Source organism: Chaetodon auriga, chromosome 11, assembly GCF_051107435.1.
Source record: "Chaetodon auriga isolate fChaAug3 chromosome 11, fChaAug3.hap1, whole genome shotgun sequence".
NCBI classification, from domain to species: domain Eukaryota; kingdom Metazoa; phylum Chordata; class Actinopteri; order Chaetodontiformes; family Chaetodontidae; genus Chaetodon; species Chaetodon auriga.
In genome coordinates, this window is record NC_135084.1 from 24,796,809 (window position 1) to 24,820,000 (window position 23,192).

General features: G+C 45.2%; 7 protein-coding genes and 1 pseudogene across 15 annotated transcripts in view; 5 read left to right on the forward strand and 3 right to left on the reverse strand.

The window, feature by feature from the left end:
* Window positions 1-5,113, forward strand: part of rtn4b (reticulon 4b) — a 30,934-nt gene extending 25,821 nt beyond the window's left edge. For all 6 annotated transcript variants that reach the window (XM_076742690.1, XM_076742687.1, XM_076742688.1 and 3 more), the window contains 5 exons: window positions 536-674; window positions 2,400-2,469; window positions 2,619-2,665; window positions 3,746-3,804; window positions 3,943-5,113. In XM_076742690.1, the coding sequence (XP_076598805.1) occupies window positions 536-674; window positions 2,400-2,469; window positions 2,619-2,665; window positions 3,746-3,804; window positions 3,943-3,985 (358 nt within the window). In that variant the 3' untranslated portion in view covers window positions 3,986-5,113. The remainder of the gene's footprint in view (window positions 1-535; window positions 675-2,399; window positions 2,470-2,618; window positions 2,666-3,745; window positions 3,805-3,942) is intronic.
* A 1,219-nt stretch (window positions 5,114-6,332) lies between these two features.
* Window positions 6,333-15,476, reverse strand: LOC143327963 (NLR family CARD domain-containing protein 3-like). The gene is made up of 12 exons (XM_076742682.1): window positions 15,418-15,476; window positions 12,795-12,867; window positions 12,489-12,614; window positions 12,259-12,396; window positions 12,021-12,134; window positions 11,688-11,766; window positions 11,304-11,532; window positions 9,336-11,142; window positions 9,080-9,253; window positions 8,748-8,921; window positions 7,639-7,685; window positions 6,333-7,478 (listed from the first exon to the last, which is right to left on the reverse strand). The coding sequence occupies exons 3-12, from the start codon at window positions 12,575-12,577 to the stop codon at window positions 6,940-6,942; spliced, it is 3,390 nt and encodes a 1,129-aa protein (XP_076598797.1). The 5' UTR covers window positions 12,578-12,614; window positions 12,795-12,867; window positions 15,418-15,476; the 3' UTR covers window positions 6,333-6,939.
* Window positions 13,626-15,877, forward strand: LOC143327977 (histone H4). The gene has a single exon (XM_076742710.1). It carries the CDS (start codon window positions 14,535-14,537, stop codon window positions 14,844-14,846), a length of 312 nt encoding a protein of 103 aa, XP_076598825.1. The 5' UTR covers window positions 13,626-14,534; the 3' UTR covers window positions 14,847-15,877.
* A 1,022-nt stretch (window positions 15,878-16,899) lies between these two features.
* On the forward strand, window positions 16,900-17,499 carry LOC143327971 (histone H1 pseudogene; annotated as a pseudogene).
* A 1,464-nt stretch (window positions 17,500-18,963) lies between these two features.
* On the reverse strand, window positions 18,964-19,350 carry LOC143327975 (histone H2A-like). The gene has a single exon (XM_076742708.1). The coding sequence runs from the start codon at window positions 19,348-19,350 to the stop codon at window positions 18,964-18,966; it is 387 nt and encodes a 128-aa protein (XP_076598823.1).
* Window positions 19,351-19,691: 341 nt separating this feature from the next.
* LOC143327974 (histone H3) lies at window positions 19,692-20,118 on the forward strand. Its single transcript, XM_076742707.1, has one exon. The coding sequence runs from the start codon at window positions 19,692-19,694 to the stop codon at window positions 20,100-20,102; it is 411 nt and encodes a 136-aa protein (XP_076598822.1). The 3' UTR covers window positions 20,103-20,118.
* A 1,400-nt stretch (window positions 20,119-21,518) lies between these two features.
* On the forward strand, window positions 21,519-22,080 carry LOC143327976 (histone H2B 1/2-like). The gene has a single exon (XM_076742709.1). It carries the CDS (start codon window positions 21,571-21,573, stop codon window positions 21,937-21,939), a length of 369 nt encoding a protein of 122 aa, XP_076598824.1. The 5' UTR covers window positions 21,519-21,570; the 3' UTR covers window positions 21,940-22,080.
* A 1,030-nt stretch (window positions 22,081-23,110) lies between these two features.
* Window positions 23,111-23,192, reverse strand: part of LOC143327961 (echinoderm microtubule-associated protein-like 6) — a 53,190-nt gene continuing 53,108 nt past the window's right edge. For all 4 annotated transcript variants that reach the window (XM_076742675.1, XM_076742673.1, XM_076742674.1 and 1 more), the window contains one exon: window positions 23,111-23,192. This exon is cut by the window's right edge and continues 2,156 nt beyond it. The gene's annotated coding sequence lies outside the window, so the exon portion shown is untranslated.

The following is a 23,192-nucleotide window of genomic DNA, read 5'->3' on the forward strand; positions in this document are numbered from 1 at the left end:
GATGGTTTAAAATTGAACTTCCAGCATTTTGTGTTATTTCCGTTCTTAGCAAAGAATGAGCAGTGAGGAGGTCAGAGCTCACACTGAATCATCCTCAGAAGGATCGTGCACACGGTGGATTGTTTACTCTGAACCTGCTGCTTCCACGTCTGCTCCTTTATTCCTTCATCCTCCTTCTTGGCTGTTTGACAAAACCTTCTTACTGTGGTTTCACCTGCTGGCCTTCAAACTGACCTCACGCCACATTAGCAGCCAATTAGCTCAGATTAACGTAAGATGGAGAAAAGTCTGCTCAGAGAGTCGAATAACAGACTTATTTCTACAGATTTCAGAGTTTTACAGCCTCAGTGAGAGGACTGAAAGCTGAATGAAAGAAGCTGGATTTCCTTTTTTTCCGCTGAGGTGAAATTCAGAATCCTGAATGAGCCTGAAACACATGTGATTAAACATTTGGCTCAAACTCAGCAGTGGATGCGATGTTTTGAAGTAAAACTCCATCTCCTCCTCATCATCACCTGTTCTTTAACCCTCTCAGGCAGTACCTGGACCAGGAGGTGGCGCTGTCTGAGGAAATGGTCCACAAGTACAGCGACATGGTTCTGGCCAAACTCAACAAGACCATCGGTGATTTGAGGCGCCTGTTCCTGGTCGAGGACCTGGTCGACTCCATCAAGGTGAGAATGACTTTGATTTCCACTGATTTGACCCAGAAATGATCATTAAAATAAAGGAGAGAGAGCTGGAGGAGGATTTAAAGACTCAGGAAACGGAAACGCAGGAAACGTATCAGGAGGAAAAAGGAAAAACCTCTTTGTTTCCAACATGTTTTTGCTCCTCGCTTGTTAATTTGTGAGGAATTCATTGACAAACGTGAATAAATTACCGTAGAAACATAACGAGTGTTGAAAATGAGGATCTCCTGCTTCCACAGGAAGAATCCTTGAAGGTTCTAGTGGAGATTGATTGAGGTTCTAGTGGCCTTTGGGGAAGTCCTCTGGGTCCTTATCGCCTAAAAGGTTCTGTGGTTCCTGTAAGATGTTCCAGGTGTGCTTTAGTCAGTTTAATACCTGTGTGAGACTGAGGAGGGACGCGTTTCCACCATCATCAAGACACCAAACGAGGGAACATTCACACTGTTTGCTTTACTGTTGGTTCTTCAGGAGGTCGTCACCTGCAATCAGTCTCAGTCAACAGGTGGAACCACTGTATTTTTCAGATGAGTGAGATGAGTGAAGGAGAGAAGCAGCCAATCAAGGCTCGGCATGTTTGAGAACTCCTTCAAGGCAGTTGGAGAATCGCTCCAGGTGACGACCTCATGAAGCTGACCGAACGCCAGCGGAGCTAAAGATGGCCGAAGAATCCGAAACATGAAACTCATTTGACTTTTACGCTTTTCTTTGTTTCCACTTAACTCCACACGCGTCCTCTCATGGCTTCCATGTCTTCAGTATTGATCTATGTTCTTATATATATGTCCACCGAATGAGACGGCGTGTCCCAGCGTTGGACTGGTGCTGTGACATACTGGTTTCCACTTGCAGTGAGAGCAGTGCAGCTGTCAGAGGCCTGTCGTCACCTCCCTGCACCCCCCGACCTGCAGTCCAAATACAGAAACACTGAGTCGGTCAGAGCGTTACGCAGCTCAGGCAGCCCACCAGATTCCCTAAGAGGGTAAAAAAGTCTGATTCTTCTGATCTGATCAGGACGAAGTTTGAGCCTCAGGAATGTTAGAAACGCTCGGCGGATTCCAAACGCGTGCGTCTGAAGGGATTCTGGGATGTGGTTGTTACTCCTCTGGTTAATTTCCGCCAGCGCTGAATGTTCACAGCCACACCAGCAGGTCGTCGAGCGTCGCACATATTCAGCCTGCCTCTCGGCCTGACGTCACACACCTGACCTCCTTCCTCTCTAGCCGCCATCTTCATCATCATCAACACGAGCAGAAAACCGTCATGTTATATTCAAACACCGTTCAAGTCTCAGTTTGACTCAGTTTGATGACTTGAATCTTGATTTTTGGGCCTTTGTTCAGATCAGTTTTCAGCTCCTCTGTGAGTCTGTTTGCTCTCTCTGTTCACACATTTCAACCTGCTGCAGTTATGAGAGCGAATAAAGAGAAGAGGTGAAACTTGATTGATCCCTGAGGGGAACCTGTCAGCGGTATTGATCCGAGCGCTTTGATTCTCTTCATTAATCGTCTGTTGTTTGCAGCAGTTAAAGGAACAGCAGAAGGTTTTCTTCACATCCTGACAGTGAATAAATCAAACGCTCTGATCTCTTCAGCTTTAACAACACTGACGGTTCTTAAGAGGCAGCGCTGACCTTTGACCCCTGAAGCAGACGAGCGCCGGCGTGTTTCTCTCTTGTTTGACGCTCTGACGTGTTCTGTTTGTCTGCAGTTCGCGGTGCTGATGTGGATCCTGACCTACGTCGGTGCCTTGTTCAACGGCCTCACTCTCCTCATTCTGGGTGAGTCACACGTGCTGACGTGAAGCCGTCATTTCCCATCATCCCTCGAGGCTTTAGCCGTTGATTTAAACCTTGTGTGTGGAGGATGTTAACGTTTACTTTTTCTCCATCTGATCCCTGATAACTCAAGCTTTCTCCTTTTTCTTCAGGTCTGATTGGAGCGTTCAGCTGCCCGATCATCTATGAGAAACACCAGGTGAGACCCACAGTCTGAACACAATGACATCATTTCCTGCAAAGGTAAACCTTGGTGGAGGGAGGGGGGAGTGATGGAGGATCAGCAAAAGCATCAGCAGCCATTTAAGAATACATTCCATCAAACTCGTTTGTGCTGCTGTTTAATTAGACTTCATCAAACTAAACTGAGTCGAAACACATTGAACACATTCAGCTGAGAAGATGTTTGATTGTTAGCGTGAAAATAAAACATCAGCGTATTTTTTACTCAGGTACTGCACTGTCATACAAAAATGAAGTACTGGTACTTGAGGTTTTCCTTTTATGCTACTTTATACTTTTACAGATTAAGATTTTACATGAAAAATACACAAAAGCCACAGAACACAAAGCAGAGAAGAACAGAGTTGTTGAATTATTGTTTGAGGCCCAAAGACCAAAAAAAAAAAAAAAAAAAAGAAGAAGCTGAAAACATCTGACGACCCCTCAGATTGATCTGGTGACCCCTTGCAGGGGCCAGACCCGCAGGTTGGGCCCCCCTAAACTAGCTAACTGTATGTGAAGTATTTGAAAGTATCTCCACTTGCAGCAGCTCCAACATCGATGCTTCAGTATGAACAAACTCATTGATTATATTAGTTTTCTGCCAAACGAGTACTCGAGATACTTCATGTACATTTACCTGTAAATACAGTGTGTACATACATAGAGTAATTTTACATGAAAGTACTGGTACTTTTACTTAAGTGAAGGATCTGAGAACTTCTTCCAGCACTGAAACGTATTGTCAGATGTCTGTCGTTCAGTAAACAGATTAATGACAGGAAGCTGCAGAACAACATTTTAAAGAAATGAAACTTTAAAAATCCAGATTCATGTTGTTCCAATGATTTTTTTTTTATACTTCTGTCCCTTTTTGGGAGGAACAGGATTAATGTGGAAGATGTGAGGTTTGCCTTTGACAGCAGATCACATGACTGATGAAAGTATGATGATTGGAGGTTGGTGCTGAGGGTCATCATTGTAACTCTGTGTGTGTGTGTGTGTGTGTGTGTGTGTGTGTGTGTGTGTGTGTGTGTGTGTGTGTGTGTGTGTTCAGACTCAGATCGACCACTACCTGGCTCTGGTCAACAACCAGGTGAAAGATGTCGTTGGAAAGTAAGTAGTTTTGTCCTTTTGTCCACGTGGAGACGACTTTGAATCGTTTTGCTTTTCATTTGATTCTCGTGAGGACTCGTCTCTGACTCGTCTCTGACTCGTCTCTCTGACTCGTCTCTGACTCGTGTCGTCCTGCAGGATCCAGGCGAAGGTGCCCGGAATGAAACGCAAAACCGAGTGAAGCAACGGAAAGTGGGAGTTTGGATTCAGGAAGTCCTGACGAAGATGGCTGGAGGGGAGGGGGTGGATGTGAAGGCAGGCTGCAGGAGGAGAGGAGGGGTCTGGCGTGGATGCAGCCCTTCTAACTTTGTCAAAATAATAAAAACACCTTTTTTCCAGTTCAGAATTCCTTTTTTTGTGTGTGTTTTCTGGAGAAGCGGCAGCAGGGTTCAGCGGAGCGCCGCCACACGAGGTCGACGACACTCAGCGTCTTTTCTTTTCCACCATTTTGTTTCTGTGAGACGCGCTGAGACTCACAGAAACACGTCTTCGTTTTGAATTAACCCTCCCTCTCCCGCCCAGTGCATCGTGGGAGGTCAGATGCTCCTTCGTGTTTTTTTTTTTTCGTCATGTTGAGTTTTTTTCTGTTCCTGCCGCTGTCGAGCCGAGCGGAGACATTTTTTTTCTTCGTCAGCCGTTTGAAGATGAGCGCGAGCGGCAAGCAGCTCCTCATTTGTATTTTTCTTTTTCTTTTTTGCTATGATTACTGAGTTAGAAGTATTTTGTGATTTTACTGTCGTGTCCCTGAAGCTCGGAGCTCGTTTCCTCGCTAACCTGCTGCGTGGTTTCGCCTCGACGTGACGAATTTTGAGCGACGTCTTTGACTCCTGATGAGGCGGCGGGAGAAGTGGGGTGGGGGGGTGGGGGGGTTGTACTACCATTTAAAAACTTCATCGCTTCTGAGTAACCCTAGCTAGAAACATCTAGAGAACCTTTGCCAGACAAATAAAACACATTACTTACATAAAGTCGTTATTTCCATGTCATCGCAGCTGTCTAGTAATGAAAAACTCTGGAAGAAACACGTTTACATTCATCCACATCTGATAAAATATTAAAAAGTGAAAAAAAAAAAAGGGGATTTAAAGAAAAAATAACCATACTGTCTGTGGAGCCAATATCTTAATAAAGTTGCAACTTGATGTGACTTTGAGAAACCTTCGAGCATTTGTTTGTTATGCAAGTATAATTGTGAATGATAAACTTCATACTTCAATTGTGACGATAAAAAGCTCCCAGCTGGGAGCCGTGTTTGTGGAATGCATTGTGAGATGTAAACAATTATCAATAAAGCTTCTAGATGAAGAAAGTCCCGCCTCCTGCTCGTCTGTTCGTTAGCTTCTGTTAGCTTCAGACGGCTAACTACGGAAGCTCATCTCCACCGGGAAAAGAAAGCGATGAACGAAAACTGGATTCTCGCAGGCAAAAATGTGAGCACGTCATAATTCTGTGATTGAAAGCAAAATGCTTTGTTTTGTAATGGAAAGTCAACTTTTGAGTTGTGAGATTCAAAATGGGTTAGGATGATGATGTGAGAGCCTGTTCTGGGGTCATGATCAGGACCCAGTGCTCACTTGCTCTCGTCGTGACTAAACCAGAAAGAGTTTGACAACATGTTCGCCTGTTCGTCTCTGCCGTCGCCCTGATGAGTCGCTGAAGGTGAATCTTAGAGATCATGTTTCTGTTGTAGTTCAAGTTGATTTCTCAAACGTTTCTCATCGCCCACGTGTTGAAAGTCATTTCTTCTCTGCGGTTACAGTAAAGAAACATTACTTCATCAGTTATCTGATGTTAGTTCAGCGGTTTTATGTTTAACGAGTGAAAATGATTCAGACTAAACTTTCAGACTGTTCAAACATTTTTAAAAACATCAGAACAACAGACAAAGTACTCGTTAGATAATCTACTAATCGAGAAGTGAACAGAGAGATCACATATCACAGAAAGTGAGGCGCATCCCTGGACTGGTTTCTGATAACGGACAGCGTCCAGCGTGACGTAGTTAAAGTCTGACACTGACCCAGTAAACCAAAACTGAGCATACTTAAAAAATAATAATAATAAAAAAAAAAAAAAATAAATAAATCTGACGCGGTTACAATTATGAGACACAAAGTCACGGATTGAAGATAATAAGTAGTTAAGAAACACATAAAATGTAAAACTCGTACTTTCTAAACCAAAGTTTGAAGCATCGAGTGAAACTGACTCGTCATGATTATTAGACTGTCAATCATGTTGACGTCACGTACATATCAAAGCCAAAATGACTAAATACTTTGTTAAATTTGTAACTTTCTGAAACAAAATGTTGACATTATTATCTCATACTAATGTCTTACAGGTCTAAAATCATAATCTCACAAAGAGTTTTTAACTCCTTTCTGTCTGTAACCGTCAAACAGCGTCACTGTTTTCATTCGTCGCTCCTGACTTCCTCTTTTCTTTTTGGCACTTTACAAACTTTACAAATCATTTTTCCACAGATGCTGAACTTGAAGACATTTTACAATTCAACTCGGCAAAAGTCAGTTTTAGACTCAAAGTTTAATATTTGTTTACACTTAAATACATTTTAACATCAGTATCAGCAGGTTTTTATTCCCTTTATATTTGAGCGTCGATGAGTTTTAGCGCCACGAACTCACGTCCTCAGGTAGCCTCACAACAGGTCGACAGCGAGGATCACAGGAGTCCAGTTCACTGTTCATCACGTGACATGACTAGCAATCACTCACACACACACACACACACACACACACACACACACACAGTATAGACTTCATTATCTACTTCACATAGAGTTCTGAGTTCAGTCGCACTTCAGCATCCCTGCTGGTATCAATAAATATTTTAACTTTGAATGAATTAGTGAGTTTTTGAGTTTTTTTTTTAACCAGTAAAGTCTGTCGAGGTCCGACATGTTTAAGTCTGTCCTGTCACGATGTCCAAAGAAAACGATTCCAGAGCTACATGTGGAAATATTCGATATTGCGGCTCCACATGCTGTTTGGGCCTCTGTCTCTCTGATGTCTCCCTGAAGGGGTATTCGAGCATCATTTTGGCCAGTTTTTTGACGGTCCTATAACGTCACTGCCCAAAGATGAGTGGGGTCACAGGGGGAGACCCTCCCTCCTACAGAGAACACAGAGACATTGAAGACCCAAACCTGTTAGACCAGAACCCCAACCCAAAGCTGGGATAAAGGGGTTCAGTGAAGGTGGTGTAGATGGTGTGAAGGTGGATCAGTGTGTCAGAGGAGACTCTGTAGAAGGACAGAGTGCCGGCAGGACAGTCCACATACACCCCCACTCTGTTAGAGACGGGGGAGGGGGTGACGTCTCCTCTGTTGTTGTGCCAGACACAGTAACCGTCGTCAGAGCACTCCAGACTCCAGGACAGATCATTCCTTCCAAACCTGTAGTCATACCCGTCTCCTCTCCTGCTGATCCCTTTGTAACTCACTGCTATATAGACCAGTCCGCTCCACTCCACCTCCCAGTAACAGCGACCAGTCAGACCAGTTCCACTCAGCAGCTGAGGCCACCCGTCAAACCTGTCACGATGATCGGGGTACGACTGATCCTCCTTCACGTACGTCACCGTCCTGATGTCGTCAGACAGTCTGAGGCTTCTGTTCACTGTGTTTGTGTCGAGTGTGAGTTCACAGGAATCTGACGGGGAAAACAAACCAGAACACAGCTGCAGTTATTGATCGATCACCTGTTCACTGATCGACACTTTGATGGTGACATCAGAGATCTGAATGAGTGATGTCACAGTTTGAAGATGGTTCAATGTGTGTTTCATCAGTCAAATTAAAGACACACTTACACTTCCTCAGACCTGGTCTCAACCATCGGACTCCAGCAGGCTCCACCCTGAAAGGGGGGGGTCCACAGTGTTAGTGTCACGTTTTACATGTAACTTAAGTCATGTATGTGACATCCATTAAATATGCGACATACATGACGTACGTTACGTAGGCACAGAGCGACAGCTGCTCGCCGTGAGACATGGCAGACGCACTATTTCCCAAGTGAAATAGTATTTTTCTCAGGTGTAATACAATACATGTCATGTCAGTAGTTAGCTTTTCTCAAGCAGACTACTAGCAGTAGTACTTTATTTTTTTATGGCAGTAGGATTCTTTGGCATTTACTGTTTTTAATCATCTGTACAAATGTACACAGACACAGTTGTTTTTTCTATTCTGTATCTTGTATACTTCTACATTTATTTTGACCTCTTTATGCCACTGTGCCTGCTTTTTGGAACCTGCTTGCTGTAACGACTAAATTTCCCTGGTGTGGGATCAATGAAGTCCTACCTTATCTTATCTTATCTTATCTTATGCGGTGTAAGTTACATGAGAGATACATTATGTGACATAAGTTAGTATGTTAAGTATGTTACATATGTTAAATATGTGATATATGTGATGTATGTTATGTAAGTTTAGTACGTGACATAGGTGTCGTACACCTTTCCTTTGCTCCATCACTATCGGCCCCTGCAGGTACTTCACCTTCACACACGCAGACTTTTCACGCCTGGTCAAGGCACATCTTGACAGTGAAACGCTGTCCTCTAGTGGACAGCTGGGTCGATTTCATTACTCTCATGCACAGAGGTTTGTGAGACGTAGCACTGATCATTCATCTTTAGATTAAAATAAGAGTGGCTGCAGTTCCCTACAGTTTGTTATGTTACCCACATTTGGCTTTTTTAATTTATGTGCATTCTGATTACTATTTGGAAACTTTGAAGGTTTTGTTAAGAAGACATTAATGTGGTTATTAGTGGTGAAACAAGTTGCACCAACCCCGTACAGCTAAAGGGGGAGGTTTTGTGGTGTTGACGTCATGGGAAGGTTCAACAAGGATATTAATAGTGACAGGTGTGGCCCTGTTTCAAAACGGTAACCGTACGGCTCTCCATACCTGAGACTGCCCAGTCTCCATCGTGGATCCTCCAGTCCAGCAGACAGCTGCTTCACTCCTGGGTCTCCTGGATGGTTGTAGCTCAGGTCCAGCTTTCTCAGATGGGAGGGGTTTGAGTTCAGAGCTGAAGCCAGAGAAGCACATCCTTCCTCTGTGATCAGACAGCCTGACAGCCTGCAAACACACCGAACAACACACATCATGAGATCTGAGAGGACTGAAAGGGCTGGAAGAATCTGGAAATATTACTGGTAGCTCTCTGATAATTCAAGCTCCAAAAACAGAGTGAGACAGAAAACGATATGAATGAAGGCTGATGAATGAATCCTGACCTGAGAGTCTCCAGTGTACATTGTGGACTCTCCAGTCCAGCAGAGAGCAGCTTCACTCCTGAATCCTGCAGGTTGTTGTTACTCAGGTCCAGCTCTCTCAGACTGCAGGATGGGGAGCTGAGAACTGAGGACAGAGCTTCAACGAATCTATCTGAGAGGTTACAGCCACTCAGTCTGAAAAGTGAGAAGGACAATAGAAGTTTTCATGTCCTGTGGAAAAACTGAGGTGAACAGATCCAACTCTGTCTGTACTTACAGAGCTTTGTTGGAGGCTTTGACCACTGGCAGCAGCCTCAGAAGAGCCTCCTCTGAAGCAGCAGAGAATTTCTTTAGGTCAAACACATCCAGATCTTTTTCTGACAACAGTAAGATGAAGACCAGAGCTGACCACTGAGCAGGAGACAGTTTATCTGTGGACAGACTTCCTGATCTCAGGGACTGTTGGATCTGCTCCACTAGAGAACGGTCGTTCAGTTCATTCAGGCAGTGGAACAGATTGATGCTTTTCTCTGGAGACAGATCCTTCTCGATCTTCTTCTTGATGTACTGGACTGTTTCCTCATTGGTCTGTGAGCTACTTCCTGTCTGTGTTAGCAGGCCTTGTAGAAGGTTCTGATTGGTCTGCAGAGAAAGACCCAGAAGGAAGCGGAGGAACAAGTCCAGGTGTCCATTTGGACTCTGTAAGGCCTTGTCCACAGCACTCTGGTAGAAGTTTGTCTCTGCAGATTCATCTTGTCTTGTTTCAGACTTCGGGGAGGTTGATTGTTCTTCTGACAGCAGATTGAATTGAGAATTAAAAAATGTCAGATGGACGTGAAGAGCAGCCAGAAACTCCTGAACGGTTAGATGGACGAAGCAGAACACCTTGTCCTGGTACAGTCCTCTCTCCTCTATGAAGATCTGTGTGAACACTCCTGAGTACACTGAGGCTGCTCTGATATCGATGCCACACTCTGTCAAGTCTGATTCGTAGAAGATCAGGTTTCCTTTCTGCAGCTGCTCAAAAGCCAGTTTTCCCAGAGACTCATTCATCTCCTTGGTCTCTGGAGTCCAGTGTGGATCTGACTCAGCTCCTTCATCATACTTGATGGACTTCAGTTTGGACTGAACCACCAGGAAGTGGATGTACATCTCAGTCAGGGTCTTGGGCAGCTCTCCGTCCTCTCTGGTCTTCAATACATCCTCCAGAACTGTAGCAGTGATCCAGCAGAAGACCGGGATGTGGCACATGATGTGGAGGCTTCGTGATGTCTTAATGTGGGAGATGATTCTGTTGGCCTCCTCCTCATCTTTGAACCTCTTCCTGAAGTACTCCTCCTTCTGTGGGTCAGTGAACCCTCTGACCTCTGTCACCATATCAACACACTTAGGAGGGATCTGATTGGCTGCTGCAGGTCGTGTGGTTATCCAGAGGCGAGCAGAAGGAAGCAGTTTCCCCTTGATGAGGTTTGTCAGCAGAACATCCATGGAGGTGGACTTTGTAGCATCAGTCAGGATCTCATTGTTGGTGAAGTCCAGAGGAAGTCGACACTCATCCAGACCATCAAAGATGAACACAAGCTGAGATTTTTCAAACCTACGGATTCCTGCTTCTTTGGTTTCAGGAAAGAAGTGATGAACAAGTTCCATCAAGCTGAACTTTTTCTCTCTCAGCATGTTCAGCTCTCTGAAAGTGAATGGAAACATGAACTGTATGTCCTGGTTGGCTTTGTCTTCAGCCCAGTCCAGAGTGAACTTCTGTGTTAAGACTGTTTTCCCAATGCCAGCCACTCCCTTTGTCATCACTGTTCTGACTGGTTCATCTCTTCCAGGTGGAAGTTTAAAGATGTCTTCATGACTGATTGTTTCTGTACCGTCTGGTTTCCTGGACGCTGTTTCAATCTGTCTGACCTCATGTTCATCATTGACCTCTCCAGTCCCTCCCTCTGTGATGTGGAGATCTGTGTAGATCTGATTCAGAAGGGTTGGATTTCCTGCTTTAGCGATCCCCTCAAACACACACTGGAACTTCTCCTTCAGGTTAGATTTTAGTTTACGCTGGCAATAAACTGGAACAGGATTTCCTGAAAGAACACAAAACAAAGAAGATCAATAAGTCAAAGGACATATTTCCTCAAAGGATGGGTGCATGAATCTGTACATGAATGCTGTTTACCTGCACATTGACACGTCAGTGAACGTCTCATTTATACAACATGTTCAGTCTTTAGAGAAATCCTCTTACCACTCTGCAGACAGTCAGCCAGCTCCTCCTCCTTCATTCTCCTCAGGAAGTGCTGTGTGATCTTCACAAATGCCTCTCTGCTGCCCCTCCTCTGCTCTTCATCTTCACTGTTCAACACCTCCTCATCCTCCCTATGACTCTCTAAGCATTCTGGGTAATCTGAACTCAGAACTGCCTTCATCTTCTTCAGCTCGTTCTTCACAAAAGAGACAATGTTCTCCTCCAGCAGCTGGAACAGGATATTATGAATGATACAATCAAACAATAAACATTGAACCAAACATCAGATCCGTGTTGGACAGACTGACAGTCCACTGGTCTAAAACGTGCAACGTGGAGATCATTGTGAAGACAGTTGACCTAAAAGTTGTTGTTGGTACAGACCATGAATATGGAGTCCAGGTGTGTTTGATGCTGCTGGGCAGACTGACCACTGGGAACCTCTGAGCTCTCCTGGTCGACGCTGTGAAGGAGTCATGAAGAATTAGCTGCTCAGTACATCACCAGGACAAAGCAGCCATCCATGGAGGACCTCAGGAACAAGGCCAACAGGATCATCAAAGACCCCAAACAGCTTTGTTTGCACGCACACACACACACACACACACACACACACACACACACACACACACACACACACACACACACACACACACACACTCATGAACCAGTTTTTTTTCTAGCCAAACCAAACTCTTTCTGTCAGTTACAGCTTACATCTGAGCAGCACACGGAGGTCGTCCTTTAAAGTCAATCAAACGGTCCTCGGACTGGGCGCTCTTGAGGGACAGACAACTGGGTTCAGCAGAGTCTGGTCTCTGCTGTTGGATCCTGAAACAAAAGCAGCACAGATGAAGTGTATGTTGGAAAAAACTGGGGAAAATCTCAATCTTTTAACACAGAAAACAACTATCTTTGTGTCACAGATGCCTTTCTACCAGTTTTAAATTCTTACTTTCCATCAGCAGATTTTCTGAAAAGAAGAGGTAACTCCATGGACGAATCACTTTTCATGGACACACAGCTGGGTCCAGGTGCTGGTCCAGGTCCTGGTCCTGGTCCAGGAGCGCCTGGCGTGTGCTCCTGCTCTGGACTTCAACACAACACACACACAGAGCTTTGAGTGTGAATAATGATGGAGTGATCAGAGTGCTGACCTCTGACATGATGAGATGTTCCTCTTACCTCTGAGCTTTGGTCTGGTTGTCCTGATCCTCACACTGAGAGGCTTTAGGGGGACGGACTCCCTCCTGTCTGTCCTCACACTGATGCATAGCTGAGTCCACACCGTCACACCAACACCACAACCTGCTGGGAGAGCGCACACGTTATTCTCATCATTCCTCTCAGTCACATGACAAACAAACAACTTCTACTTGACTGACTCTGAAAAGCTCTTCAACCTTTGAATTGTTCCTCTTTTCCAATAAACTGTATCCAGTCAGAACATGCTGCGGCAGCTAATCAATAATCCCATATCAATCATGTTACCTCTGTAGCTGCTGCTGAATTCACATCCACATCCGCTCCCAGAGACCTTCTACCTTCATCTGTGGAGGAAACACTGAGAGCAGAGCACAAAGCATCAGTCCTCCACTGATCAGCACCGACAACTGGTCCACACTCATTCATCCGCCACATCATTTCTCCTCAGCAGCGTCTCCACTGAACAGTAGTTGTGATATGACGTGCTGAGGGCGGCCCTGCCAGAAGTAAAGAAAAAAAGGACTATGGACTGTTTGTTATGGGATAAACGAATGCAGTGAGGGAGAAACAAAGACACAGACAGAAACCTGCATTCATGTCTGCTGATTCATTCAGTCACATCCTGGTTGTTGAAACTGTAGCTTTGTACAATTTCAAGGTACTTTTATGTTTCTTAGAAATGTCATAGAGGAGACACCTTGTCCCTGATTAACGTCTCATATAGCCTCATACAAAGGCGTAACTTTGGGTTAAACATTGGAGGGGTTGCGATTTCATCCCATTGAAGACAGTCCAGAGGGGGAGTATAGAAAAGAAAAAAAAATTACACAAGGCAAAGACACACACCTGAACAACATGATATGTTCAACAGCAAACAAAAATCACTGAGTTATTTGACTTAAGAGTGTTAAAGCCGTTACAGCAGCATACCTCCTTTAGCACAGAGGTTTTTCCTTCTTTTACTTGTTGACCCGTCACAGTTTAAAATTGTTTGTAACCTTTCGCCACCTCCTCCTTTTCTGCTCTGTTTTGAGCCCACGAGTGATGTGTCGGTCGTGAACGAAACGGCTCTTAGAGCCGGCTCTTTGAAGTGAACGATCGGAGCCGGCTCCTGCCTGGGAGCCGGAGTAGGAGCCGCTTTGGGTTTTTTTATTGTTTTTTTCTCGACTTTTTTTCCATTCAAGCTGCACGTGATTGGTCAACTACATGATGCATGATGTGTGGTGGCTTCTGTGTGTACGCACTGAGCAGGAGGGGGAGGAGCGGGGGGGGGGGGGGGTACAGACACAGCGCGCGCGCACATCACACACACACACACACACACACACACACAGCTGCGACAGACAAAATGCTGGAAAGGTGAGAAAATGAGTGACTGCAGGAAATGCAGTAAAATTTGATATAAACTATGTTTTGCACATTAGTAATTAATTTTACATAAAATTTTACATTATTTTGGTAATAAACAAATTTAAGCAACAAAAAATCTGAAGAGCCACTTGGGAGCCAAAAGAGCCGGCTCTTTTATGAGAGCCGAGCCGTGAGAACTGGCTCTCTTAAAAGAGCCGGAATTCCCATCACTAGAGCCCACTGCTCTTACATGGAACGGTATCAAAGGTGGGGAAGTCTGGGTTGGGTGCAACCAAGTCTTCTCCAGGGGAGGGGGATCAGATTAATGTGTTTTTGTTGGTGGTGTTGCGTATTTTCTTATTGGATAACTTAAAATAATCGACAATTTACTTATATTATCCACTTTATGAAAATAAAAACTGGTGCTACAACCCCACCCCACCTCCAGAAAATTACGCAATGGCCTCTTTCAAACACCTTGTCCACGTTGTCCCTGATTCACGGTGTTGTTCGGTAGGTGGTGCTAACGTACCAAAGATCTAATCATTAGCCTTCAATAAGACCCCAGAAGAAGAAACTGGCCGCTTCTGTTTTCTCCCACGTCCTCAGACAGGATTTAAATCTCAGGAAACAAACGCTGGAAGACATCGAGCATCAGACTTCTACGGAGTAAAGATGAGCGGAAGAGGCAAAGGAGGAAAGGGACTCGGCAAAGGAGGCGCGAAGCGTCACCGCAAGGTCCTCCGAGACAACATCCAGGGTATCACCAAACCCGCCATCCGTCGCCTGGCTCGCCGCGGTGGAGTGAAGCGCATCTCCGGCCTGATCTACGAGGAGACCCGCGGCGTGCTGAAGGTTTTCCTGGAGAACGTGATCCGTGATGCCGTCACCTACACTGAGCACGCCAAGAGGAAGACCGTCACCGCCATGGATGTGGTCTACGCCCTGAAGAGGCAGGGCCGCACTCTGTACGGTTTCGGTGGCTAAACTGGCTCAGACCAAACCTTCAACCAAAAGGTCCTTTTCAGGACCGCACAGCCAGACTGGAAGAGCTCCGCTCCTACGAGACCATGTTCTAACAGAACTGTGACGTTAAACAGATTTAATGTGAACACATTGAATACATGATTGATATGAATACGTTATTGACAGACTGATTGACACATACTTCCAGACTCCAAGAGACACTTCACAGCAGTAAACGTATGAATGTTCTCTTTTTTTCAGACAGTCTGATGCTGGTTACATCATTCCGGTGTTCCCCGTCACAGTGAGCCCAACACAGCATATTAACACGTTCCTTCAACAAGACCGCTTTAGACCCGAACCTTTAATTAACTGAGACAAAACTAGTTACTGCTTTGGTTCACGAAGAAGATGAATGTTGCTGTCTGATGTGAGAACACCGAGTCGGTACTGCGCTCCGAAGGCTGAAGGAGGAAAGTCTTCCTCAGTGTTTAACAGAGCCGCTGTGAACTCCTTCTGTTCTACTGAACTGAAACACGGACACGAAACTGAAGACGTCCGAGAGTCAAAGTGAAAAACGTCGTTTACAAACCTTTAAATGGAGACCGAGGGAGATGCGACGCGACGAAGAGTCAAAGCGAAACTTGACTCAAACCGGAAAAGCACACTTTCAAAATAAAGTCACATTACGTTCCGAGTATCATCAACAGCTGAAGTATTCAGATCTCAAGTAGTGGTAGTAATACGTACATTTACAAGTAAAACATTCGTACTGGCGTGAGAAGTATTGTACCTGGAATAAAATAAAATAAAGCTCCCATTGTTTCTGTTAGATGATTCGGAGTGCACTAACATTTAGTTTGAATGTTGAATAAACCTGAGGGCTGTTTGACCTCCAGGTGGTTTAAAGAAGCCTGGCCTACTTTGTCATGGACAGACTAAACCTGTCAAAGTCCTCTCAAAGGTTCCAGCTGAAGGTTTGTAAAGTTTGGCTCAAATGATTCACTTCATTAATGTCATAATTAAAATGCCATATCTCAAAAATTATTATTATTATTGTTGTTGTTGTTGGATTGGACTACAGACACTGACGTATGATGTGTGATATGAAATAATATGTATGTACTTTTTCACCTCAGTATGTCAGTTAATACACATCACATGCTGCCACCTGCCCAACATGAAGGAATCTTCAGTGTTTACAGAAAAACATAAAAAACATTCTACATTCAACACCTACAACATTCACCTCTTTAAATTTATCAACGTGTCATTTTAAACTTAGTTTTAATGTTTTTCCTGTTTCTGCTTTGTATTATTCAATGTTAACTACAGAGAGGCCACGTGACAGTGCAATGCATCATTCGTTCATTCATTTCTCGCTGCTGTTATAAGTTCAGTGCAGACAGACAGGTGTTTCCGGTATGTGTGAGAACAGGTAAAAGGTGTGGGAACTGTCCAGGGTGCTTGTGCACGCTCGCAGGTGTCTTCCTGTTACTGCACACGTGGTTTTGTTTGTATAATATTTATCATTTAGTCCGTAGCACGTGTACGAAAGGGAACCTGAAGCTGTGGCAGCTTCAGCCTCCATCAGTGTGTTTACTGCCCGCAGAATAACGTCAGTTTGTGGCAAACTGATCAGCAGTGGATTTGCTCTTTTAATAATTTTGGCAGAGATAAGAGAGAGAAAAGCCGCTGAGAGGCGCCGGTCAGCTGTGAATGTGTGAAGTTCAGAAGCTCCAGGAACAAACGCAGAGAACGTCAGAGCTCCACATGAGTCCAGAATGAAGAGACCCGGGTCCGGTACCGGCTGTCTGCACCCCCCCCCCCCTTACACACACACACACACACACACACACACACACACACACACACACACACACACACACACATACACACCGCGTCCTCAGGAAACACACTCAAGTGCCAGGTATGACTCGCCCGCAAGCCGCGCGCCGGGTTGAGTCTCCACGGTTCTCATGGTGTGTTTAAGTTCCGCCTCCGGCTGCGGTTTTTGAACAGTCTGGTCAGTCGCTCAGGTCACTGCACAGCGGAACAGACTCAGAGAAGCATCATGGCAGAAGAAGCCCCAGCTCCAGTTGCCGCTCCGGCCAAAGCAGCCAAGAAGAAGGTTTCCAAGCCGAAGACCGGTCCCGGCGTCCGGGAACTCATCCTGAAGGCCGTGGCCGCGTCCAAAGAGCGCAGCGGCGTGTCCGCGGCCGCCCTCAAGAAGGCGCTGGCTGCCGGAGGCTACGATGTGGACAAGAACAAGGCCCGCGTCAAGACCGCCCTCAAGAGCCTGGTGGCCAAGGGGACCCTGGTCCAGACCAAGGGGACCGGGGCCTCTGGGTCCTTCAAGATGAACAAGAAGGCGGCTGAGCCGAAAGCCAAGAAGCCGGTAAAGAAAGCCGCTCCTAAAGCCAAGAAACCCGCAGCCAAGAAACCCGCGGCGGCCAAGAAGACCAAGACCGCCGCGGCTAAGAAGCCAGCAGCCGCCAAGAAGTCTCCGAAGAAGGCCAAGAAACCAGCAGCGGCCAAGAAAGCTGCCAAGAGCCCGAAGAAGGCCACCAAGAGCCCCAAGAAGGTGGCAAAGAAGGCCCCTGCCGCCAAGAAGGCTCCGGCGAAGAAGGCGGCAAAGCCCAAAGCGAAGAAAGCACCAGCGAAGAAGAAGTAAGCTGAAAGTAGAGAAATACTCCGACAAAAAGGCTCTTTTAAGAGCCCCCAACCCCAACTGAGAGAGCCCGATCCCCCCTGAGTCTGACGGTGGCCATTAGCGGCAAAATACAATAAAACAATAAAAAAGTATTGTCATCTTAACCCCCGACACACACACACACACACACACACACACACACACACGTCTGGTCCAGAACAGGAACGGTCCAGTTAGCTGCTGTACTGAAGCACAAACTACTACGACTAAACACACGTGGTGCAAAGTAATGAAGTACATTTACTGAAGTACTGTGCGAATCACGAAGAGGTACTTTTACTTTCCAGTACCTTTTTTGTGGTACTTCATACTTCTACCCCACTACAGCTCAGACGTTACTCGTTACTTGTCAGGTTGAATTCTTCCTTCATGTCTTCATGGTTCTCACAGGACAGCACAGTAATACTTCAGTAATACTTCAGGAAGGTTTGGAATGCAGGACTTTTTTGTTGTACTTAGTAGTAGTATTTTAGTACTATCCTAGAAGTAAAGGATCTGAATACTTCTTCCATCGTTGTCATTCATTCATACTGAAGTACTGTACTGAATCACAAAAGTACACCATCTGTGGCCCTAATGAACCATTTCAACTGTGGAGTAACTAAGTACATTTACTGAAGTACTGTACTGATCACAAAGGGGTACTTTACTTTCATATTTTATGCTACTTGTACTTCTACTTTACCACATCTCAGACATAATATTGTAGTTTTTACTCAACTACATCTCATAGAACAGGATGAACCGCTGTAGATTAAACTAACAGGATATAAAGTAGTTTCACACACTTTTGGTTGAAGTTTCAGGAAGGATTTTGTTGTTGTAGTTGGGAGTATTTTAGTACTTTCCTCGAAGTAAAGGATCTGAATACTTCATCACTGTCATATTTGCCTGGTAATCGTTCATAAACTGCTGCTCTTGGTGGTGAAGCAGCTTCTGTATTTTGATATTTTCCTTCATTATTAAACTGAAACCATCGTTTCCTCTTGATTCTAGCTGTAATCTCGATTATTTGAATTTCCACCAATTTAACCTTCATTATTTAATATTCAGCTAAACAGCACCACGAGGAGACTCTTGATCCTATTGTTAATCTGTATATTATTATCATTGTATATTATCTTAATCTAGCACAGCAGCTGTAAACACGTGTTTTATTAAACTTTGACGCGTTTTTCTCACAACCTGCAGTGTTTAGTCCTCCTGTTCAATGGTTTTAACTGCTGCTGCAACACTTCAATTTCCCCAAAAGGGATCAATAAAGTGTTGACACACGTTTCAGAAATACAAAACGGGACCTTATTAATCCTATTTATTAATCGATTGTTGTGAACATCATTAGGTTTGTGAAACTCTGCTCTTGTTCAGACGGAGTGTGTGGCTCTTAAAAGAGCCGTTTTGGGGCTGATGTCAGCGGCTGCGGGTTTACTTGGACTTTGCAGGTTTCTCGGTCTTCTTGGGGAGCAGCACCGCCTGGATGTTGGGCAGCACGCCGCCCTGAGCGATGGTCACTCCGCCCAGAAGCTTGTTGAGCTCCTCGTCGTTGCGGACCGCCAGCTGCAGGTGACGCGGGATGATGCGGGTCTTCTTGTTGTCGCGGGCGGCGTTTCCAGCCAGCTCCAGGATCTCAGCGGTCAGGTACTCCAGCACGGCAGCCAGGTAGACCGGCGCCCCGGCACCCACACGCTCCGCATAGTTTCCCTTCCTCAGCAGCCTGTGGACACGGCCGACGGGGAACTGGAGCCCAGCCCGGGAGGAGCGGGTCTTGGCCTTGGCGCGGGCCTTGCCTCCGGTTTTTCCTCTGCCACTCATCTTTTCTGTATTCTGGACTTAAACAGATGTAACGCTGAAGCAGAAAACGCTTCTTTTTATGTCTGCGGGGCCTGCAGGAGGGGCCCCTGTCAGACCAACCAGAGGACTGGTCCAGCAGCGGGCGGCCCGCGCTTCCTTTTGGCGCTCAATTTGAACGGATTTCCATCCAATAAACAGCGCAGATTCGGGCAGGGGTCGCGCCACCAGGCGGTGCTGAGCTCCGCACCAATCAGGAGCCGGAGGTCTGAACCCGCGTCACGGGTCACGGCTGGTCCACAGTTTAAGAGCGGCGGATCTCCAGTATTCCTCACACTCGATCCTGTTCAAAGAAAGCAGTGAAAATGGCAAGAACCAAGCAGACTGCCCGTAAATCCACCGGAGGCAAAGCCCCCAGGAAGCAGCTGGCCACCAAGGCTGCTCGTAAGAGCGCCCCTGCCACCGGCGGCGTGAAGAAGCCTCACCGTTACAGGCCCGGTACGGTGGCCCTGAGGGAGATCCGCCGCTACCAGAAATCCACCGAGCTGCTGATCCGCAAGCTGCCCTTCCAGCGCCTGGTCAGGGAGATCGCTCAGGACTTCAAGACCGACCTGCGCTTCCAGAGCTCGGCCGTCATGGCGCTGCAGGAGGCCAGCGAGGCTTACCTGGTGGGTCTGTTCGAGGACACCAACCTGTGCGCCATCCACGCCAAGAGGGTCACCATCATGCCCAAAGACATCCAGCTGGCCCGCCGCATCCGCGGAGAGAGGGCTTAAACTGACCTGAGACCAGTTTAACCACAACACAAAGGCTCTTTTCAGAGCCACAACACCCTGACTTCAGAGCGCCTTCCCGAAAATGTCATTTAATTATTTATCAGAAGTCAAAAACGTGTTCGATCCTTTATGTGCAGCTGGATTTCATATTTAATTATCCCAGTTTATTTTACATTCAGTTCACAGAAGTTAAAACAAACTTTAAAGCTCCTGATGTTAAACTCCCATCAGACACATCAACGTCTGAAACGTCTGAGCAGCAGATTCACAGTCCTCAAATACGTCCTCAGCAGCAGTGAGGACAGAGCTCGTGCTGTGCGACAAGTAGCGTCACTTCACTGTTTTTAGTTTTAATTCCATAAGTTTCTGTTAGATTTAGGCTTAGGTTTAGGTTTAGACGGTTCCTTTAGACTTTAGACTGCTTCTTTATTGGGAAATAATTTGTTGCAGTAGCAAACAGACAAAGTGTAAACAAGTAGCAAAAAATGCAGTGAATTAAACTCAACTAAATATACAGATATATGTGTATTCTAAAGTATAATACACTTATTATTATTATTATTATTATTATGTGTATTATACTTTAGAATACACATTATATATCTGTATATTTAGTTGAGTTTAATTCACTGCTAATAATAATATAAAAATACAATCTAACTAAGAATATAAATATAAACAGATATTTACACAAAAATGTGTGCACTTCTGGATGATAAATAATGTAAACAATAAACCATATGTCCAGTAATGCAGCAGTGCAGATACCATGTAAATCACAGGAGTTTGTGAGGTTATTGATCCCAGTTTGGGAAACGATCCGTTTGTTAAACACACAGACAACCACAAAATATGTACAACAAAGAAGAAGGATGAGAATGAAAAGCTGTGTTTGTCTTTTTTAATGACTTCTTTTAGTCTCTGCTGTCTGTAACACCCACATTTCTCCTGTAAATAATTAATAAAGTGTTATTTTATCTTGTTTTGTTGAAACTGTGATTTTTGCATTTATTGTCTTTGTGAAGACCAGAGACCGTTTAATCAGGACACTTTTTAATATGAAGTCGTACTTGTGTGTATTGATGTTGCTTTTTATTCTATTCACAGTTTATATCTGCATAAAACCATTTCTTAGAATCAATACAGTCTGATTCTGAGAAAGATTACGGATGTGTAATTTACGCCTACTTGGATTAGAAATATTTCACATTTTTGGGAAAATCATTAAGATTGTTGCCCGGACGGTCAGAAGAGACTTTGAGGATGAACCGCAGTGACGTCTCACAATCCATCAATACATGATCGATCGGTTTAAACTCGGGTCAGGCTGGCGCATGCTCCGTCACAGGCACGTCTCAGCCAATCCTGTGCGAGCAACAGCAGACTGTCGTTTGCATCAGGCCCAAAGATAAGCTGTGGTCTGCGGTGGGAAGTTCATCAGTTCACTGAGAACCGAATCAAAGCAAACATGCCTGAACCCGGGAAAGCACCTAAGAAAGGCTCAAAGAAGGCCGTGTCGAAGGCCACCAAGACCGGCAAGAAGAAGAGAAGAACCAGGAGGGAGAGCTACGCCATCTACGTCTACAAGGTCCTGAAGCAGGTCCACCCCGATACCGGCATCTCCTCCAAAGCCATGCTGATCATGAACTCCTTCGTGAGCGACATCTTCGAGCGCATCGCCGGGGAGTCCTCCCGTCTGGCTCACTACAACAAGCGCTCCACCATCACCTCCAGGGAGATCCAGACCGCAGTCCGCCTCCTGCTGCCCGGAGAGCTGGCCAAGCACGCCGTGTCTGAGGGCACCAAGGCTGTGACCAAGTACACCAGCTCCAAGTAAACCCGCAGACCGCCAAGAACCCAAAGGCTCTTTTAAGAGCCACACACTTCACCTGAGAGCTGCTTCCTGAACACGAGTGGTTAAAGATCCACGTGTTTGAACTGCAAGTTCAGTAGAAGAAGCAGGAAACCAAACCTTGAGCTGAAGGTAAGAACCAGAAACGTCACTGACTGGAACACAGAACGCCAAGAACAGGTCCGAGTGAGGCAGTCAGACCCTCCTCCAGTGTTCAGACCCTGCTTGGTTTTAGTTTTCTGCCGATTCTGTTTTCACGTTGTCTCTGAAGTTTTCAGGTTCGTTTAAACTTTTATGTGAAAAATGTGACAATTTCATTTTTTTTTTCTCGCGTGGTCCACAACAGACTCGAGCTAAAGAGAAAAGCTTGTTTTTGCCTAACGACACAAAATAAATAAGAGGCAGTTTTTTCATTTCTCTCATTTAATGTGTTAATACACTGAGACACACTGATCACAACCTCACAGCTCGGTATAAAAATGAACCGGTGAACTGAACTCGCAGCAGAAAATCTCCTCAATCGTCCACGAACATGTTTTGTTTTAAAAATAAATTCATGCATCTGAGCATCGTTTCTGTCTGCATCTCTCAGCCTTTCATTTCTTGGCTTCTGTATAGTTTTTTTTTTCCTTTTGTTTGTTGTCTTGTAATAAACGAGAATCTGCAGCTTGGCGGAGAATCACAGCACACATGCACTCTGCACAAACACGCTGTACATCCGAAGGTGAGTCAGCAGCTCAAACAGGAAACTGATTCAAGTTATGGAGCTAAAATCCTCAAAAATACACGACGCGCTCCTTTAAAACTCTCCGGCCACGTTAAGTTTCATTTTACTAGCGAGCCCTCAGCTTTTCGTGACCATGAATCTATCAGCGATGCAGGAAACTCGGTGATTACTTCAGGGACCTCAGGAAATCCAGCGCGTCGACAGTGAATGACTCAACGAACCAGGTGACTTCTGGGACTTTTTCTTCTATTCATCTTTACACAAACAGACTCTTTTGACACTTTTCACAACAGTTAATATTCAACGGTTCAGACACAGAAAGTCGTCCACACTGTAGATTAGGCATAAATGACATTTAGATATTTCCATAAATATTCCTCGAACATCCTCAGATGTTTCGTGACGATGAGGCTTTGGATGTTTCATGTCTTTAAAACAAAAAGCAGCAGCAAAGAAAATGTTTCATCTGTGTTGGATGAGTTTGAACATTCTCAGTGTAGCACCAGACAGA

Bases quoted from the DNA above. Each gene is read 5' to 3' on its own strand.
- LOC143327976 (XM_076742709.1), top strand. From the start codon at position 21,571: ATGCCTGAACCCGGGAAAGCACCTAAGAAAGGCTCAAAGAAGGCCGTG.
- LOC143327963 (XM_076742682.1), bottom strand. From the start codon at position 12,577: ATGCATCAGTGTGAGGACAGACAGGAGGGAGTCCGTCCCCCTAAAGCC. The intron at 11,533-11,687 runs GTCTGTACCAAC...ATCCTGTTCCAG, and splicing joins ACCTGGACTCCATATTCATG to CTGCTGGAGGAGAACATTGT. The intron at 7,479-7,638 runs GTAAGTGTGTCT...TTTCCCCGTCAG, and splicing joins GAGACCAGGTCTGAGGAAGT to ATTCCTGTGAACTCACACTC.
- LOC143327977 (XM_076742710.1), top strand. From the start codon at position 14,535: ATGAGCGGAAGAGGCAAAGGAGGAAAGGGACTCGGCAAAGGAGGCGCG.
- LOC143327975 (XM_076742708.1), bottom strand. From the start codon at position 19,350: ATGAGTGGCAGAGGAAAAACCGGAGGCAAGGCCCGCGCCAAGGCCAAG.
- LOC143327974 (XM_076742707.1), top strand. From the start codon at position 19,692: ATGGCAAGAACCAAGCAGACTGCCCGTAAATCCACCGGAGGCAAAGCC.